Genomic DNA, 18451 nt, shown 5'->3' on the forward strand with positions numbered 1-18451 from the left:
AAAAAAAAAAAAAGATTAATCCGTGAAACAGGCGTTACCTGATAGGTGGGATAATCCAAAAGCCTTCTTACCTGAATAGCTTCCACTTTAGCTGTCCATTCTCGAGCCTTTTGTAAGGCTTCTTTCAAGGACAACACATTGGGTAGAAAGGCTGGAATGTTCTTGGCTTCATTCACAATGCTTTCTAAACTTGCCACACTGTGCCGTGGTCTAAAAGAACAATAAAACAGAGTAGGATGCATGAGAAATCAACATTTAAATAATATTTCAGAATGTTTAGATAACTTTCATTTACATGATTTCACTGAATTCTTACCACAATCCTATAAGGGAGGCAAAGCAGCTAGTATCTTTCTTTTCCATCTTATAGATAAGAAAATGTATAAACATAAGTTTACAATAAAATAAAACATAAATTTTTTATGGATAAGAAAACTTTTTTTTTTTTTTGAGATGCAGTCTCGCTCTGTCGCCCAGGCTGGAGTGCAGAGTGCAGTGGCAGGATCTCGGCTCACTGCAAGCTCCGCCTCCTGGGTTCCCCCCATTCTCCTGCCTCAGCCTCCCGAGTAGCTGGGACAACAGGCGCCCGCCACCACGCCTGGCTAAGGATAAGAAAACTTTAACTCAAAGAGAAGTTATTTTCCTCAGTCATTTAGCGTAATAAACGACACATCTGAAATACTGATTCAGAATGAGGGTCAGATCCATGATCCTTTCACTATACTAGACTACCTCTATTCTACTTCTCTACAGTAACTGAAATTGTCAGAGATGCACATTTGATAGCAATGTAGAAAACAAGAGACTAGAAATCCATTAATGTTGACAAGGTACATTTACTTAAACCACATTCATTAACATTAGTTACACAAAGATGAATAAAGCATAGACCTTATCCTCAACAAATCGCAATACAAGATAAGAATTATGCTTCTACGGGGAACTAAAACCAAATTACTATAAACTCACTGTTATAGGAGGCAGTGATTAATTCTGCCCCGGAAAGCTGAAAAAGGCTTTGAAGTAGGCCTTACATTTAGTATGATTCTGTCAAAACGAAAAGTTAAAGAAGTTAAGGAAACCAGGAACACAATGAACAAAGGCATGGAAAAACACTGAAAAAGCAGCTCATAGTTCAGCTTGCAATTAGGGGGTGATGTGGAGAACTGGAGGCAGGGAACGGGTGGAAAAGAGTGGGACGGGAAGAGGGAATTTGGCAGGAAGAGAGATGCGGAGTCCTGAGAGCCATGGACTTCATCAGGTAAAGCAACGGGAAGCTGCTGAGGTGGAAATCGTTCATCATCCATGAATCCTACTGTGTGTTAGGCACCGTTCTAGGTACTGGAAACTGCTCATGAGCAAGAATGACAGTCCTTGCCTCATGAAACCTTTACTTATTTTTTGAGTCTCGCTGTCACCCAGGCTGAAGTGCAATGGCGCAATCTCAGCTCACTACAACCTCTGCCTCCTAGGTTCAAACGATTCTCATGCCTCAGCCTCCCAAGCAGCTGGGACTACAGGCATGAGCCACCTTGCCCAGCTAATTTTTTGTATTTTTAGTGGAGACAGGGTTTCACCATGTTGGCCAGGCTGGTCTCGAACTTCTGGGCTCAAGCAATCCACCCTCCTCGGCCTCCCAAAATGCTGGGATTACAGATGTGAGCCACTGTGCCCAGCCTCATGAAGCTTTTTAATTTTATGAAGATTATTAATAAGGAGTTTATGATGCACTGTGAGAACTGTAATGATAAATGAAAGTAAAGGTGCTATTGGAATACATAGTAGGAGAACCTAATCGACCTGGTGGGTAAAGAAGACTTCTCAAAAGTGATGTCTAAGCTTTCTCATCCTTTCTGAATAAGGCTTAATCAGGAAAGCTGGGGCCAGGGGCAGGGTAGGGTTGGCAGTGGTACACCACAGGAGATGGGCTGAAAATAAGAGTGCTCTACAGGAGAATAAAATACACATGCACAAAGATGCAGAGAAAGAACGTAGATGTTTGAGGAACTGGGAAGAAAATCACAATGTTGGCCGGGCGCGGTGGCTCAAGCCTGTAATCCCAGCACTTTGGGAGGCCGAGGCGGGCGGATCACAAGGTCAGGAGATCGAGACCACAGTGAAACCCCGTCTCTACTAAAAATACAAAAAATTAGCCGGGCGCGGTGGCGGGCGCCTGTAGTCCCAGCTACTCAGGAGGCTGAGGCAGGAGAATGGCGGGAACCCGGGAGGCGGAGCTTGCAGTGAGCCGAGATCGCGCCACTGCACTCCAGCCTGGGCAACAGCGTGAGACTCTGTCTCAAAAAAAAAAAAAAAAAAAAAAAGAAAGAAAATCACAATGTTTGGAACACAGGATACAAGAGAAGAATGGCAAGAGATAAGACTAGATATATAATTAAGCAAGAGGCTAGATGACAGATGGCCTTATAAATCAGGTTAGAGAATTTGGACTTCATCCTGAGGGCAACAGAAAACTAGAGAAGGATTTCAGTAAGGGAGTGAAAGTGACACCTGTGTGTTAACAAAGCACTAGTGGCAGTAGAGAGAACGAATCAGAGAGGGGTAAGGCCAGACAGAACCTGCTGCTGTGATCTAGGCTAGCTATGACAGCAGCCTGAGTGGAATGAGAGAAAAAGAAGGAATAATCCTACAAGATTCTTTTCAAAACAGCAGACAGAATGATATATCCAAAGTACTAAGACAAAATAACTGTCAACCAGTAATTTTACACCTAATGCAAAAAAGTCCTTCAAGCGTGAGGGTAAAAGGCTGGGCACAGTGGCTCAAGCCTGTAATCCCAGCACTGTGGGAGGCCGGGGCGGGCGGATTGCTTGAGGTCAGGAGCTCGAGACAAGCCTGGCCAACATGGCGAAACCCCGTCTCTACAAAAAATTAAAAAATTAGCTGGGCATGGTGGGCACGCACCTATAATCCCAGCTACTCGGGAGGCTGAGGCATGAGAATAGATTGAGCCTTGGGCAGTGGAGGTTGCCATGAGCCAAAATGGCACCACTGCACACCCCAGCCTGGGCAACAAAGCAAGTCTCTGTCTCAAAAAAGGTGGGGAGGGGATTTGAAAAAGAATGAGTATAACATAAATCCATGTGCAGACTTAAAAAAAAAAAGAATGAAAGTGAGAAGCACTGGGGAAATATAATCAGCACAACTGAGTTTGAGGATAAAGAAGAAGGGAGGAGTCAAAGCTAAACCAAAGTACCTGCCGTTCAAATGAGTGAAAGGTGGTATCATTTAAAGAATACAGAAACAAAGGAGGCGGATATGGGAAGACATTAATGAGTCCAATTTTGGATACAGGGAATTTCAGGTATCTGTGAGACATCCCCTGGAATTATCTAACAGGCAGATGATATTTATGAAAGAAATCTATATTATAAATGAAGATTTAGGAGTTACTCAGTATAAAGAAGGCAAACGGAGCCAAGAAATTAAATTTCCAGAGAGACTGTACAGAGTGAGAAAAGAAAGGTATCTATGCCAGAATCTCGAGGAAAACCATTATTTTAGATGTAGAGAGAAGGCCAAAGGCAAAGAAAGAATCTCAAGAAAATAATGGTAAGTAGTTAACAACCAATACTAAGAGATCAAGAAGATTAAGGATGTGTTTCAGAAAGATAATTCTGACAGAAATTAGAAAAGAGTCTAACTCCCACTATTTCCACCAACCACAGAATCCTCTATTTCTTTACCAGTTTTACTTTTTTCATGACACTAATTATTTGGAATTCATTCATCTCTCTCTCTCTCTCTACTAGAACGGTAGCTCCATGAAAGCAGAGATCTTTGTGTGTCTTGTTCACTACTGTCTACATAGCATTTAGAAATAGTACCTGGCATGGAGTAGGTTCTCCATCAATACTTACCAAACTCAAATATCAAGGTAAAATATAAGAGGACTACAACCAGGTCAGTGACAATGAATTTGAAAGAGAGATATGAAAGACATTTTGGAGACAAAATCATCAGGACCTGGTGACTGACTAAATATAGGAGACTGGGAAAACAAAGTGTTTAACTACTATTACCAACAAAATTTCATTTGGTAGCCTACTACCAGTTGTATCAGGTGTTATCAAAATCATAGTTTTACATTCCAAAGTTATTTAGCTTTGTCCACTTAATATGTTCCCACCTCCTGGAACTGTCATTAATCTGAAGACACTGAGTAATATGAAGAGTTCAAATAGGAAAAGCAATGAATACATTTTAGTATGTATTCTGCACGTCATCTGGATAGCAAAATACCCAGTGCACATAGAGGCTTCTCAGAGCTGTGCTCATTAAATCACCTGAAGATTTTCTCATCAAAATGCATCCAAAGTTAAGTGGCTGGCAAAGTAGATAAGTACACAGAGATATTGAAATCAAGTGGAAGATGCTTTAAATTTCAGTTGTGTCACTCAGTAACTACGTGATCGCTCTATGCACCCCAGTTTCCTCATCCTCACAAGAGAAATTATATAAATATTAATCTTAGCTGCTAGAGAAATGCTTTCACAACGAACACCACCATTAATTATCACCCAAATTTGCTGACATACAGTCAGATATAAACACTTTATTTAAATCTCATTAATTAAGTCCAATGGGGTGCTGATGCTAATACAGCCACTCAACATTCTCCTCCTGCCTGATTCTCATCTCCCAATACTTTTCAGCATAAATCCTCCACTCCAGGGAAACCCACTTATTTTCTGTCACTTGAACACACCCTAAATATTCTTTAAACTCAGTTTCTGACATTTCTCTTACCTTCCTTCCACTTCAGTCCTACTCATTCCTCAAGGCTCTACCTAAGTTCTTATTTTTCTCTGAAGCTTCTCTATTGACCACCCAAGCTCACCATGATCCTCCCCCTCTGAATCCCTGTAACATTTTTCCATACCTTTCGGTTAACATTAATAACATACTACAATGGGCTTTATACTTCTTACTTCCTAACTATAATATCACTAAGTATAGGCTCTAAACAAAACACGACTTTGTATAACCAGAAATACCTAACAAAGTACTCTGCACAATAGTTTGCACATATTTGAAACTGTCTACATGTAGCCCCATTTGATAACTTAGCAATTGGCCAGGGAAGGCACAAAACATTTAATTAAATATTTAATGTCATCACAATAAACCAGTTGTTGGAACCAGACACAGGAGAACCCACTCCCTAGCACTGCCACTCCATTTGTGGGTCCAGACACAATGAGGTGCTCTGAGGGGTGAAGAAGGTGTGGACTGTGGGCATTCCTGCCCAGCAAGAAACTCTCCAGCTTGCCTGTACCCACTGCCACCGACCTGCACCTCTCCAGGAGCTGCCTGCCAAAGCAGGGAGAGAGGAGAATCTCCCCGTTTCCTTCCGGCCCCGGATCATCAGGAAATGCCTTTCCCACCTACACAACTTAACTAATGCTACTTACACATTAAAATCCTAAAGGCAAAAAAAAAAAAAAAAAAAAACAACAAGCCATTTAATGAAATAAGCCTTTTAAGCTCCTTCTTCCCATTCTACCTTCTGACTTAGTCATTAAAGAGGCAACAGTCACCAAAATGTGTTCACCTTGCCTGTAGGCAGACCTTAGCCTTTTCTTCCCATCGTTCAGAGACTGTAAGGAGCTCCTGTAGTTCAGCCATTGCTTTCTCCACAGCATGGTGGGGTGCCAACCCTACCCCAGAGTCTATCAGTTTCTTCATGACATCCAAAGTGACTTGCTGTGGATCTGATAAGGTCAGTCTTACTTCGTCCAACCACCGAGCCTGTTGCAGCTCTTGCTTCAGTCGTGGTAATTCAGGGAGTTCCACATACAGACTAGAGCCCATATCTATCAACATTTGGAGTTTGGAAGAATCTGGGGTTTCATCCATCATGGCCTCCTGAGCACGTTCATGAAACTCTTCCACATCATCTAGCAGATTCTGAAAAGGTCAAAAGAAACAAAAATTCGAAAAACAAATTTAAAAGATACAAAAGAGTATGAACTAGACATAGTCAAGGCACACTATCAATTCTAGACTCTTATAATCTCACCATCATAACACCAAATATTCAGATATGATAGTTAAATAAATATGCTTTTGTGTAATTACTTCTAGCTATACTCCTACTTTTAAAATATAGTTGATTCATTCAATAAATATTCAATGACTGCTGATTTAGATGCAGGCACTTTTCCAGGCACACAGTATTAAAGAAGACATAAAAAGTCCTTGTCTTCAGAGAACATACTTTTTTTATTTTTTTTGAGACGGAGTCTCGCTCTGTCTCCCAGGCTGGAGTGCAGTGGCACGATCTCAACTCACTGCAAGCTCTGCCTCCCGGGTTCACGCCATTCTCCTGCCTCAGCCTCCCGAGTAGCTGGGACTACAGGTATCCGCCACCACGCCCGGCTAATTTTTTGTATTTTCAGTAGAGACGAGGTTTCAACGTGTTAGCCAGGATGGTCTCAATCTTCTGACCTCATGATCCACTCGCCTCAGCCTCCCAAAGTGCTGGCATTACAGGCGAGAGCCACCGTGCCCGGCCCAGAGAACATACATTCTAATGCAGGTGACCAGACAGTGAACACACGAATAAAATGTTTCAGTTAGTGTCAAGTGCTCTGAAAATAGGGCAGCACAACAGAGAATGACCAGAGCGGGCAGAGGCATATTACTTAGCAATGTCATGGTAGTCACAGAAGGCAAACTGAAACTAAATTGAGGGTTGGGGAGGAACTACAAGAGGGTCTGAAGGAAGAACAGTTAGGGCAAGGTAAATAATAATTGCAAACGCTTTTAAAGAAGAATGAGCTTGGTGTGTTGCTACAAGTGGACGATGGAGAAATGTGGTTAAAAAATAAGCAGAGGTCAGACTACACAGTATCTTCTAGGTTACAATGAGTTTGAATTTCATTCAAATGGCTTTGGGGAACCACTGGAGAATTTTAACCACACAGAAGTGATGTGATTTGATTTCAAGTTTAGATTATCATTCTGGTTACCAAACAAAAAATAAAATGTCAGACGAGCAGAAGAAGAGAAAGCAGCTGAAAGCCTGTTGCAGTAATCCAAGGGGCACATTCCAGTGGTGTAGAGCATAGTTTAGGCAACGGAGAGGACAATAAATGGTTTGCTTTGGGATATATTTTGGAGGTAACAGCAGCCAGCACTTGTTTAAATACTGAACACGGGTATAAGGGAAATAAAGAAATCAAGGAGTTTGATTCATTTGGTTCATTAAAAGGCTTAAGGCCAGATGTGGTGGCTCATGTCTGTAATCCCAGCACTTTGGGAGGCCAAAGCAAGTGGATTGCTTGAGCTCAGGAGTTTTGAGACCAGCCTGGGCAAAATGGTGAAACCTCGTCTCTACAAAACATTCAAAAATTAGCCAGGTGTGGTGGTGTGCACCTGTAGTACCAGCAACTCAGGAGGCTGAGGTGGGAGGACTGCTTGCGTCTGGGAAGCAGAAGTTACAGTGAGCTGAGACCACACCACTGTACTGCAGCCTGGGTGACAGAGCCAGACCCTGTCTCAAAAAAAAAAAGAAAAGAAAAAAAGGCTTTAATATGCCTTTTAGTCCACCAAAAGGAAATCCAGAGTACACACGTGGACATACAAGTCTGTAGGGAAAAAGGCATCCAGGGCTGGAGATGTGGGATTGAATCAACAGGATACAGGTGATATTTAATGTCACTGGGCAAATAAGGTATCAGAAGTGGGGGCACCTGAAGAAAGGGCCGAGACTCCTCATATACTCCAACACTTGAGAAGCCAAGTCAAAGAGAAACAAGCAGCAAGGAAGACTTAAGAGAAGAACTGCCAATGAGCTAAGAAAAAACCCAGAAAGTGTGGTGTCACAGAGGCTAAAGAACAGCATTCAAGAAAGAGTAGGCAGCTATCAAAATGCTCTTATGAAATGGAATAAGACAAGAATACAACTGACCCTAGATTTCACAAGTTGATAACCTTGATAAAAACAATAAAAACTATTTTAGGCCGGGCACAGTGGCTCATGCCTGTAATCCCAGCACTTTGGGAGGCCGAGGCGGGTGGATCACCTGAGGTCAGGAGTTTGAAACCAGACTGCCAACATGGCGAAACCCCGTCTCTACTAAAAATACAAAAATTAACTGGGCATAGTGGCCCATTCCTGTAATCCCAGCTACTCGGGAGGATCACTTGAACCCAGGAGGCGGAGCTTGCAGTGAGCCGAGATCGCGCCACTGCACTCCAGCCTGGGCGACAGAGCAAGACTCCCTTCTCAAAAACAAAAACAAAAAACACTGTTTTAGACCTCTACCCACCCCCAAAACACAAAAACACCCCAAACTATCAAAAGATCATTAACTATGGAGATTAATATATTTGATACATACTTTTAAGATTTTACATATTCATTAAGCCATCAGGGTGCTGGTAATTTCAGAGCTCTGCATTTTTTAAAGCTCATGTATTAATAACACTGATACATGCAGATTATTTTAACTAATTTCTTGCATCTCAATTACATCTATGTTAAATGGGTGTTCTGAACTAAAATTAATATAGAAAAAAATAATTCTTTATCAGCCTTACAGAATTTTAAATGGGGAATAACGGCTAAGAACAAAACCAAAAAACTGCCTATTAAAGAACCTCAAATAGCAGCATATAGTGAGAGAAAAAAAAAATTAGAGCAAAAAACTAGTTTAGATATACCATTCTGTGAAACCCAGAACAGTAGACCCTGTCACAAAGGACATTACCCAAAAAAAGGATGTCATACTCCACCTTCACTTGCCGAGCTTGGCTGATGACACACGGAAGACTAAAAAGTTGTTGGACAAAGGCCTTCAATTCTTCCACTGTCAGTTTGGTCCGAGTCCTCCCACTATCTGGGCTCTGTCTGATGTGAAATAATATTGAGATATAAGTAAGAAAAAATCAGTCATTCTGATATCAAAAGGGCTCCTAGTCTATTCAGAACTCAAACCTAAGCAATCCTAGAATCCCAGTGTTTGAGGGATTACACTGCAATGGTGACCACTTCAAAACAGTTTTTAAGTTCTTCAGTTAATGACTCAAAGATTCAACTCTCCAAGTTACAGTTCCTTCGATCTACAAGTATTAAACATTTCAAACATTACATAAATTCCTCATAGTTGGAATATTAAGTTCATTGATAAAACTTAACCCTGGGCCGGGCGTGGTGGCTCACGCCTGTAATCCCAGCACTTTGGGAGGCCGAGGTGGGCGGATCACAAGGTCAGGAGATCGAGACCATGGTGAAACCCCGTCTCTACTAAAAATAGAAAAAATTAGCCGGGCGCAGGGGCGGGCGCCTGTAGTCCCAGCTACTCGGGAGGCTGAGGCAGGAGAATGGCGTGAACCCGGGAGGCGGAGCTTGCAGTGAGCCGAGATTGCGCCACTGCACTCCAGCCTGGGCGACAGAGCGAGACTCCGTCTCAAAAAAAAAAAAAAAAAACTTAACCCTGTATCTCAAGAAGGTTAAAATGTGAAAGAAGAGCCTTTAACCTGCCTTAGGTTACAATGAATCCTCTGAAAGTGTTCCAAAATTTGTGTGTATATGATTTTTCTAAGAGGATTCCTAAACTTTTACCAGGTTCTCCAAGTGGGGTCACTGGCCCAATGACAAGCTAAGAGCCGTTGATCAATGTCTCTAAGAAAAGTTATCTAACAAAATGGTAAATAAAAAATTTACAAAGTAATTTAAAAACCCAGTATGAATTGCTATAGAAAAGCCATTCAGACAGAAGAAATGTGCTGGAATTACACCACCACATTTAAATACCACAGAAAATTTAATACTTAGGAATTACATCATACCAAGGGTGCATACTTCTATGCTTCTTAACAACCTCCTCTGCATCCATCAAGGTTACCCTTTGCTGCCACCTGCCTTCAGCCTATAGTTTCCATTTATTCATTTACAAATATTTATTGCACAACTATGTGCCAGGCATTGTTTTAAGCACAAGAAATATGACAATGAAAAAAAAATTCCTGATATTCTAGTCTTGTGTACATTCTAGTGGGGGATGGGGAAGAGAAGACAGATAATAAATAAAATAAGTAGATTAGTGTATTAGCAGGTGATAACGCTAGGAGAAAAACAAAGCATGAAAAAGGGTAAGAGGACTGTAATTTTATAAAGGCTTGTCAGAAAAGCCCTCGCCAACAAAGTGACATTTGGAAACAAAGGCTTAAAAGAGGCAGATCACGGAACAAGCCACCTGGATACGGTGGGAAGGGAACTCCGAGCAGAGTAAAGAGAGAGCATGAAGTCCTACACAAAAACGTGCCTGTATGTATGAAGAACGGCAAGAGAAAGAACACCGCAGGCTGGAGCAAGAAAGAAGAGAGAATAGTAGGAGATAAAACTGGAGCATCACTGGGAGCGAGAGACATGGCCACAAGAGGTCCAAGACAATGTAGGGCTTCGCAGGCCAGACAAAGATTTGGTTTTTACTCTGAAAGAAAGAGGACAACGATAATTAAACTCGTCTTAGGTTTACCTGTGTTTCTGCTTTTTGCTCAGAAGTAGCTGAGCCACAGAAGCACAGGTCTCAGCTTCTTTTACAGCATCCCTGAGTTTTCGAAAGAGATCATTCTCTGGGTATTTCCTATCCTCAGCATCTTCCAGCATTACTCGCAATTCAATCAAATCTGTAAAAATAAATAAAGAGCCATATACAATGACCACAGACACAAAAAGCCATTCTAAAATCTTCACCAACCTCACTCAAGTGAGTCCCCAACCTACTAGTAGAAACATAAAATTAGTAGAAACACACAGCTGTGAAAATCTCACCAACACAATAAAAGCTAACAACCAGGTGCTCATTTATAATCCTTATAGACAGTTTCTCTCAGGTAAATAAATTTCTCTTTCCAAAGAAGCCTTCAGTGTTAGTCTTACTGGTAATAGTGGGTTCCCAACATATATAATAAATTTACTGCAAGTTAGATGTCCGGCCCATTTTTAGTCAGTTTTTTCATTTCAAAGAAGATTCTCAAATAGAAAATTAAGTCTATATTCAACCAACCCATTAATCTCAAATCTCATAGGAAGCCTAGGATTTTTCTTTTACGGAAAGAAAAAACGTAAATCTAAACAAAGCCTCTTTTAAAGTGACAATCAATTCAGCATATGTATACGAAAGAAGGAAATTTAACCTTTTTTGTGGTTGAAGTTAGCAGACAATGCTTCTGTAACACGACTGACCCACGTGTCATAGGACTGCGCCCTGACTTTTACACCATAAAGCAGAGAAGGGAGGTCTTCTAATGGGTAGCGGTATCTACAAAAAGAAAACACAAACACACAGAGAAATAAAAATCTCAAAAACCAACAATAACTTAAAAATAAAGTTTTAGTATAATCGGCTTAAGGAGAATACAATGGCCAAGGGAATGGGATCTTCGTTCACATGAAGAGAAAAATCAAACCAGCCCACCGTTTTTAATGCAAGGAGACAAGGAACATGTGAAATCAACTGATAAAGAAACTAATTTCAGCTGCCAAGTTTAGGGCCAACTTTAAAGGACTGGTCTTCAAGCCTAGAAGTAGACAGAGAAGTTGAGAAGTCCAGAGTAAAGAGTAAAGGAAGGGAGTAAGTAAAAATAACATTAAGACTTGGTTTTAAAAAAAGGTCATGGAAGTTTTACAAAACACTTTTGGATACCTAAGACATTTCTTCTGCATGGGGCAGGGGCACAGATCAGTTGGATGGTAGAGACACACAAGCCGCTCAGGATTACAGGAACATGTGAGAGCAGAGAGAAAACACGTGGTTCTGCATGCTGAACACTGTCGCTCATCATCAGGAACAAGTTCAAACACTTCTTCTTCTGACATCAGGACACCCTGAAATATAATTTATTGCACTAGATCAAGTCTTTCTAGTCTTTAAAACATCAAAAAACTTAAGTTACTACATTTTTTTCCACAGACAAATCTCTGACTTAAAGGCATAAACATGAAAGGTACAATGGCACAACATCGAAATACTTCCTAAAAGTAATCATCGCTGTTTTTCAATGCGCAAGATTAAAGTTTGGTATCTAAGGATGCACATTTGAACGACAAAACTATAAAGAAATGTGGGCTGGGTGCAGTGGCTCATGGCTATAATCCCAGCACTTTAGGAGGCTGAGGTGGAAGGATTGCTTGAAGCCAGGGATTTGAGGCCAGCCAGGGCAACAAAGTCAGCATCCCTATAAAAACATGTTTAAACATTACCCAGGCATGGTGGTGCATGCCTGCAATCCCAGCTACTCAGGAGGCTAAGGAGGGAAGATCATTTGAGGCCAGGCTGCAGTGAGCTATGATAGTACTGCTGCACTCCAACCCCAGCCGACACAGCAAGACCCTGTCTCTAAAAAAAAGAAACGTGATTACCACAAAAGTCAAGACAGTTTTTTGACAGAAGGGAAGAAAATTGTAATTGGGAGGCATTCTGGGGGTGGCTGGCCCCAAACTCCCAATTATATCCTTGAGCAAAATAAATTAGTAATCTATTATCCAAAAGTAACAGTGACATATACAACATATGTAAGGACAAAGAAGTATAAAGTAAATTGTGCAAATCAAAATCATCAAAAAGAAAGTTAAGACAAATTCAGTATGCCAAGAATATGAGAGTGGGCAGGGTGCAGTGGGTCACGCCTGTAATCCCAGCACTCTGGGAGGCTAAGCCGGGCCAATCACCTGAGGTCAGGAGTTTGAGAACAGCCTGGCCAATATGGTGACACTTCATCTCTACTAAAAATACAAAAATTAGCCAGGTGTGGTGATGCATGCCTGTAGTCCCAGCTACTCAGGAGGCTGAGGCAGGAGAATCACTTGAGCCTAGGAGGTGAAGGTTGCAGTGAGCTGAGATTGCACCACTGCACTCCAGCCTGGGTGACAGACCAAGACTCCGTCTCAAAAAAAAAAAAAAAAAAATATATATATATATATATATATATATATATAAGAGCATACAAAGTGCATTTTACCAAAGACCACCATTTATTATATAACTTTACAGTTTCTGCTTACTTGATGGAGTAAGTTACTCGGAAACACAATTCTGCAAGAAGAGCAAACTCTCTTCATTTAAACAAGGTGGGAACCTGATAATTTATTCACTAGCATGCACAATTCTGGTTTTTCATCATACATTGTTTTTGATACTAGTTTAATTTAGATGTCTGCTGGCCATATTCTCCTATCTTTCCATTTTCTCATATTGGCATTTAGTGTTTTCTTTAAAAATTATTATTATTATTATTTTTTTTTTTTTTTTTTGAGACGGAGTCTCGCTCTGTCACCCGGGCTGGAGTGCAGTGGCCGGATCTCAGCTCACTGCAAGCTCCGCCTCCCGGGTTCACGCCATTCTCCTGCCTCAGCCTCCCGAGTAGCTGGGACTACAGGCGCCCGCCACCTCGCCCGGCTAGCTTTTTGTATTTTTTAGTAGAGACGGGGTTTCACCGTGTTAGCCAGGATGGTCTCGATCTCCTGACCTTGTGATCCGCCCGTCTCAGCCTCCCAAAGTGCTGGGATTACAGGCTTGAGCCACCGCGCCCGGCTTAAAAATTATTTTAACATAAAAACAGTTTCAAAATGCACTGCACATACTTCTTAGTTTATAAGAATTTAGCTTCAGAACAACTAGCAATGCTGCTCTCAAGGGAATGCTAAGGTGGCAACTGAGAAAGTTCTGGCTGCTTCAAGAAATTTTATACAGTTTCCCGAAGTGTACTCCAAGGATCACAGATCCTAAAAGATACTCTGGGGAAAATAATTTTTTTTTGTTCCAGGTGTGGAGGCTCACACCTATAATCTCAGCAGTTTGGGAGGCTGAGGTGGGAGGACTACTTGAGCCAACGAGTTCAAGACCAGCCTGGGCAACATAGGAAGACAATGTCTCTACAAAAAAAAAAAAAACAAGGAAAAACATTTTTTTGGAAAATGCTATGGATTATATCCCTCCTACTTCACAGATAACAATGAACACCAGCATATTCAAGAATCAGAAGTTCTGCAGTAAGGATCTCATTTATCTTTCTTTTTGGCCTATATATGTTTTTATTAATTTTTACCGTTAATTTTCCTATACCTTTTAAGTAATTTTAAAATCCTGAAAACTGGAAAAATATGTATTTCACATTATTTTAGGTCCCCCTATTTTTTGTACCCAAACTAGAATTCATTGTTCTGTTACTTTTCCAGTCTTAAATGAAGCTAACATCAATATTTTAAATATATCCATTTACCTTTTCTTAGCCTGCCATTTTCCAAACGTTTTTAGCCACAGAACTTTTCCTTATAATACCTTCTAAAACATTACAAAGCTTATATTCCTGAGAATATACTTTAGAAAACCATAAATAAGGAGAAAATGGAGAGAAGAAAAAAGCCAGAAATACAAATTAAAAGCTATTTGAGGCCAAGCGCAGTGGCTCATGCCTGTTATCCCAGCACTTTGGGGGGCCAAGGTGGGCAAATCCCTTGAGGCCAGGTGTTCCAGACCAGCCTGGCCAACATGGTGAAACCCCATCTCTACGAAAAATACAAAACTGGCTAGAGAAGGTGGTGCATGACTGTAATCCCAGCTACTTGGGAGGCTGAGGCAGGAGAACTGCTGAACCTGGAAGGCTGAGGTTGCAGTGAGCCAAGATCATGCCACTGCACTCCAGCCTAAGCAACACAGTGAGACTCTGTCTCAAAAACAACAACAAAAAAAGAATACAAGGTTAAAGTGGGAATATTAAATAATGAAATACCACTATAACCTTATTACAATGTCTGAAGTTGAAAAGACTAACTATACCAAATGTTGGTGAGGATAGAAGGCAACCGAAACTTCTTACACACTGCTGGAGGAAACATAAAATGGTACAACCACTTTGGAACACAGCGTCACAGTGTTTTAGAAAATATTACACATACAGCTGGGTGCGGTGGCTCACGCCTGTAATCCCAGCACTTTGCGAGGCCGAGGCAGGCGGATCACCTGAGGTCAGGAGTTCCAGACCAGCCTGGCCAACATGAAGAAACCCCCTTTCTACTAAAAATACAAAAATTAGCCGGGCGTGGTGGCGGCGCCTGTAATCCCAGCTACCCGGGAGGCTGAGGCAGGAGAATCACTTGAACCCAGGAGGCGGAGGTTGCGGTGAGCTGAGATCAAGCCACTGCACTCCAGCCTGGGCAACAAGAGTGAAACTCCATCTCAAAAAAAAAAAAAAAAATTACACATACACATACTATATGATCCAAGCATTCCACGCCTAGTATTTACTCAAGATAAACAAAAGCATATGTCCATCAAAAGGCTGTACACAAATGTTCAGAGCAATTTAATTTCTAACAGCCAAAACATGTTAACAATCCAAATGTCCACCCACAAGTGAAAGGATAAACAAATTGCGGTACACCTATTCAATGGAAAACCAGTGTGCAATAAAAAGGAATAAAGTATTGGTACATGCAACAATATGGATGAGTCCCAAAGTAATTACGCTGAATGAAAGAAATCAGACATAAAAGGACAACTTGTATGGTTTGATTTGAATAAAATTCTCCAAAAAAATAAGCAAAGAAAGAATAGTGGTTTCTGGGGTTTGGGGCAAGAGGAGAAGGTGATGGTGCAGGATGGCCAGGTGTGGTGGCTCATGCCTGTAATCCCTACGCTTCGGGAGGCCAAGGCAGGAGGACTGCTTGAAGCCAAGAGTTTGAGACCAGCCTAGGTAACAAAGCAAGGCTCCACCACTACAAAAAATTTAAAAAATTAGACGGACATGGTAACACGCACCTGCAGTCTCAACTACTCCAGAGGCTGAGGTGGGAAGATTGTTTGAGCCCAGGAGTTTGAGGCTGCAGTGAGCTATGATTGTGCCACTGCACTCCAGCCTGGGCAACAGAGACAGAACCCATCTTTCAAAAAGGTGGTACGGAGCAAGAAGGAAGAACCATATGAGGGCATGAAAAAACTTGTAGGGGTGATAGATATATTCATTATCTTGATTGTAGCAATGGTTTCATGGGTATATACATAGTCAAAACTTATCAAATTGTACACTTTAAACACATGTAGTTTATTACATCTCAATTATGCTTCAACAAAGTTATTTTAAAAACAGAGACAGAATATCAGGCAGAGAAGGAGGAGGGACATGATACAAAAACAGGAGGAAGCATGGTGTAAACCTAATGAAGCTAGCCAGCTATGCAGGAAATATTAGATAGAACAGGCCAAGATGATGCTAAAGATACACATTTTCTCATATATTAGCCAGTTCAATGTGATGATGCTTAGCTTATCCTAAGTATTTTAAATCCCAACCCTTGGTTATTCCATCCTTCCTATTCATCAAATTACTTAAAGGGGAGGGAAAAAGATTAATTCAAACTGACAGTCTGTAATTGCCAGAAACACAACTTATTCAACACAAAGCTCAGAAAAAAAATGATTTAAATTTTATTTTTAAACAATTAACACCGTATGTAGAAGATTTAAAACGTAAATATATGCCTAAGAAATTCTGATAGGACTCGTTTTAAAAACCTAGATAAGATTCCTAAAACGTTTTTAATCTGGAGAAACCAGTATGTCAGTCATAAAAACATAAAATCTTCTCCAAATCAGTGATTTTTATGTTTAACTCCTAGGGAATCAGAGATGAAAATTCTATCTATAGGTTTATTTAGCATATCCCATAAGCAGTATCAAACATAGAGAATGTGCTCAGCAAACTCACCATCTGTACAACAGACTCTCTTAATCGTGTTTCTTCCTCAGTCATGAGAGTCAATTCTTTGCAGACCATGGCAGCCAGCCCCACATCTAAGCATTCTGGATCTGCTGCCATCTTGAAAATGAGTTCCTCATGTGAAAAGACACAATGGCGCCTTAGGCGTCGGTAATGATTCACACACTGACGTCCGATGGGCAACTGAAAAGGAGATTTCCAAATTAAATAACTCGCTTACAACATACCCCAGAACAGAACCACTACTTACCCTCCAGGTCCTCCCTTTTATTAGAAAGAAGACAGAATACCAAATCCATTTAAATATAAAGAGGCAATATTACATTAACTGTAAATATTAACCCTGTATGACCCAGCCAGAATTTCAAAGGCTTTCCCATAGAAAATTCCCATAATCTGAAATGCTAAATTTCTGGCCTAAACTGCTAATTTTCTATTTATTGTATATCAAGGAGTTCTTTGGTATATAACTGAGGCAGCAAACTCTTTTAGACCAATTTAACATGAGCCTGCCCTTACAAGAAAAAGAAAAATACTGTAAAAGTAAATAATTAAATAAGTTCAAGCCAAAAAGGGTTAAGTGGAAATACTCAGGACTCAAATTTCCATAGAACAAAAAGAACAGATGTTATTAGATGAAAAAAAAAGAAAAAAATAGGAAAGAGGGAAAAAGTAATACTTAAGCAATCCACATTGGCTGACATTCAGTTTTTTTGCAAAAACCAAAACAAAGGATGATTTAGATTTTAGCATCTAGAAATTATTTTAAAAACAAGCCTGGCAGAAAGATAATTCAAAGTGAAATTATAAAATTATATACTTTATTTCCCTAACAGTGAAATAAATGACTAAATCATCACTTTTCATAAATGAACAGTTACAGCCTTTAAAATAAATCTTGAAAATCTCCGTAATTTTCAAGCTACAAGCCAAATTATAACAACAGCTATGCCCTACACATAAATACGCACTCCAACTTCAACTTCTTTCCTATGCTCAGGCAGAAGAACTTGGATAAAGGAGTTTTGTTTGTATTTGTAATATAAAAGAGAAAAAATAAGAAATTGACCTTTAAGACCCTTTTAGAATTCATCTACAGTTTGAGAAAGGCAGAAAGGAATCCGAGAAATCAAAGAAAATATGAGGCTATCTCTGAATTATGCAGTGTTTCCACACTCTTCAAAGAAAAAACTTTCCCAAGGAGAAAGTGTGTGTGTGTGTGTGTGTTTTGAACCTATGATTAGCAATTATTTTGTCTATTAACAACACACAACTCTTTCATATCTTAAGTACGTACTCTTTAAAAATGTCTCACCTAGTCTCAATACAAAAACAAGTAGAAGAAAAAATCATACTGTGGGATTTGCAGTTCTTAACTATTAAAATATGTGAGGAAGCCACATAAAATAGAAGTGATTACCCATTGTAACTTATAAAAATTAGTCCCATTAATTTATTCCAGAGCTAAAATTGCTACAACTTTTAATTTGTATCACACCCTTCTTCTAAAGAGTGTCAAGGGCTTCCACGCATATCCTCTAACTTGTCTGAGGTTATTAAGTGAATCCACCAGCATCTTTACGTACCAGCTAAAAAACTTAGGCCCAGTGAAATGTTAAAAGCTGCCCAAGGTCAAATGCCAATAACAGTGACAAGGGGAACAGCAGAAACTATCTCCAGCTCCTAAATCCTCCCATTTTCTACA

At 40.4% G+C, this 18451-nt stretch overlaps 1 protein-coding gene across 1 annotated transcript in view; it reads right to left on the minus strand.

The window, feature by feature from the left end:
- Nucleotides 1–18451, minus strand: part of KDM5A (lysine demethylase 5A) — a 93826-nt gene that overhangs the window by 32077 nt on the left and 43298 nt on the right. Inside the window, exons 14-20 of the mRNA XM_050747025.1 lie at nucleotides 16735–16929; nucleotides 11676–11857; nucleotides 11167–11291; nucleotides 10506–10656; nucleotides 8761–8875; nucleotides 5573–5928; nucleotides 72–210 (exon numbers count right to left, since the gene is read on the minus strand). Coding sequence (XP_050602982.1) covers nucleotides 72–210; nucleotides 5573–5928; nucleotides 8761–8875; nucleotides 10506–10656; nucleotides 11167–11291; nucleotides 11676–11857; nucleotides 16735–16929 — 1263 coding nt within the window. The remainder of the gene's footprint in view (nucleotides 1–71; nucleotides 211–5572; nucleotides 5929–8760; nucleotides 8876–10505; nucleotides 10657–11166; nucleotides 11292–11675; nucleotides 11858–16734; nucleotides 16930–18451) is intronic.

Source organism: Macaca thibetana, chromosome 11 (assembly GCF_024542745.1).
Source record: "Macaca thibetana thibetana isolate TM-01 chromosome 11, ASM2454274v1, whole genome shotgun sequence".
Taxonomy (NCBI): Eukaryota; Metazoa; Chordata; class Mammalia; order Primates; family Cercopithecidae; genus Macaca; species Macaca thibetana.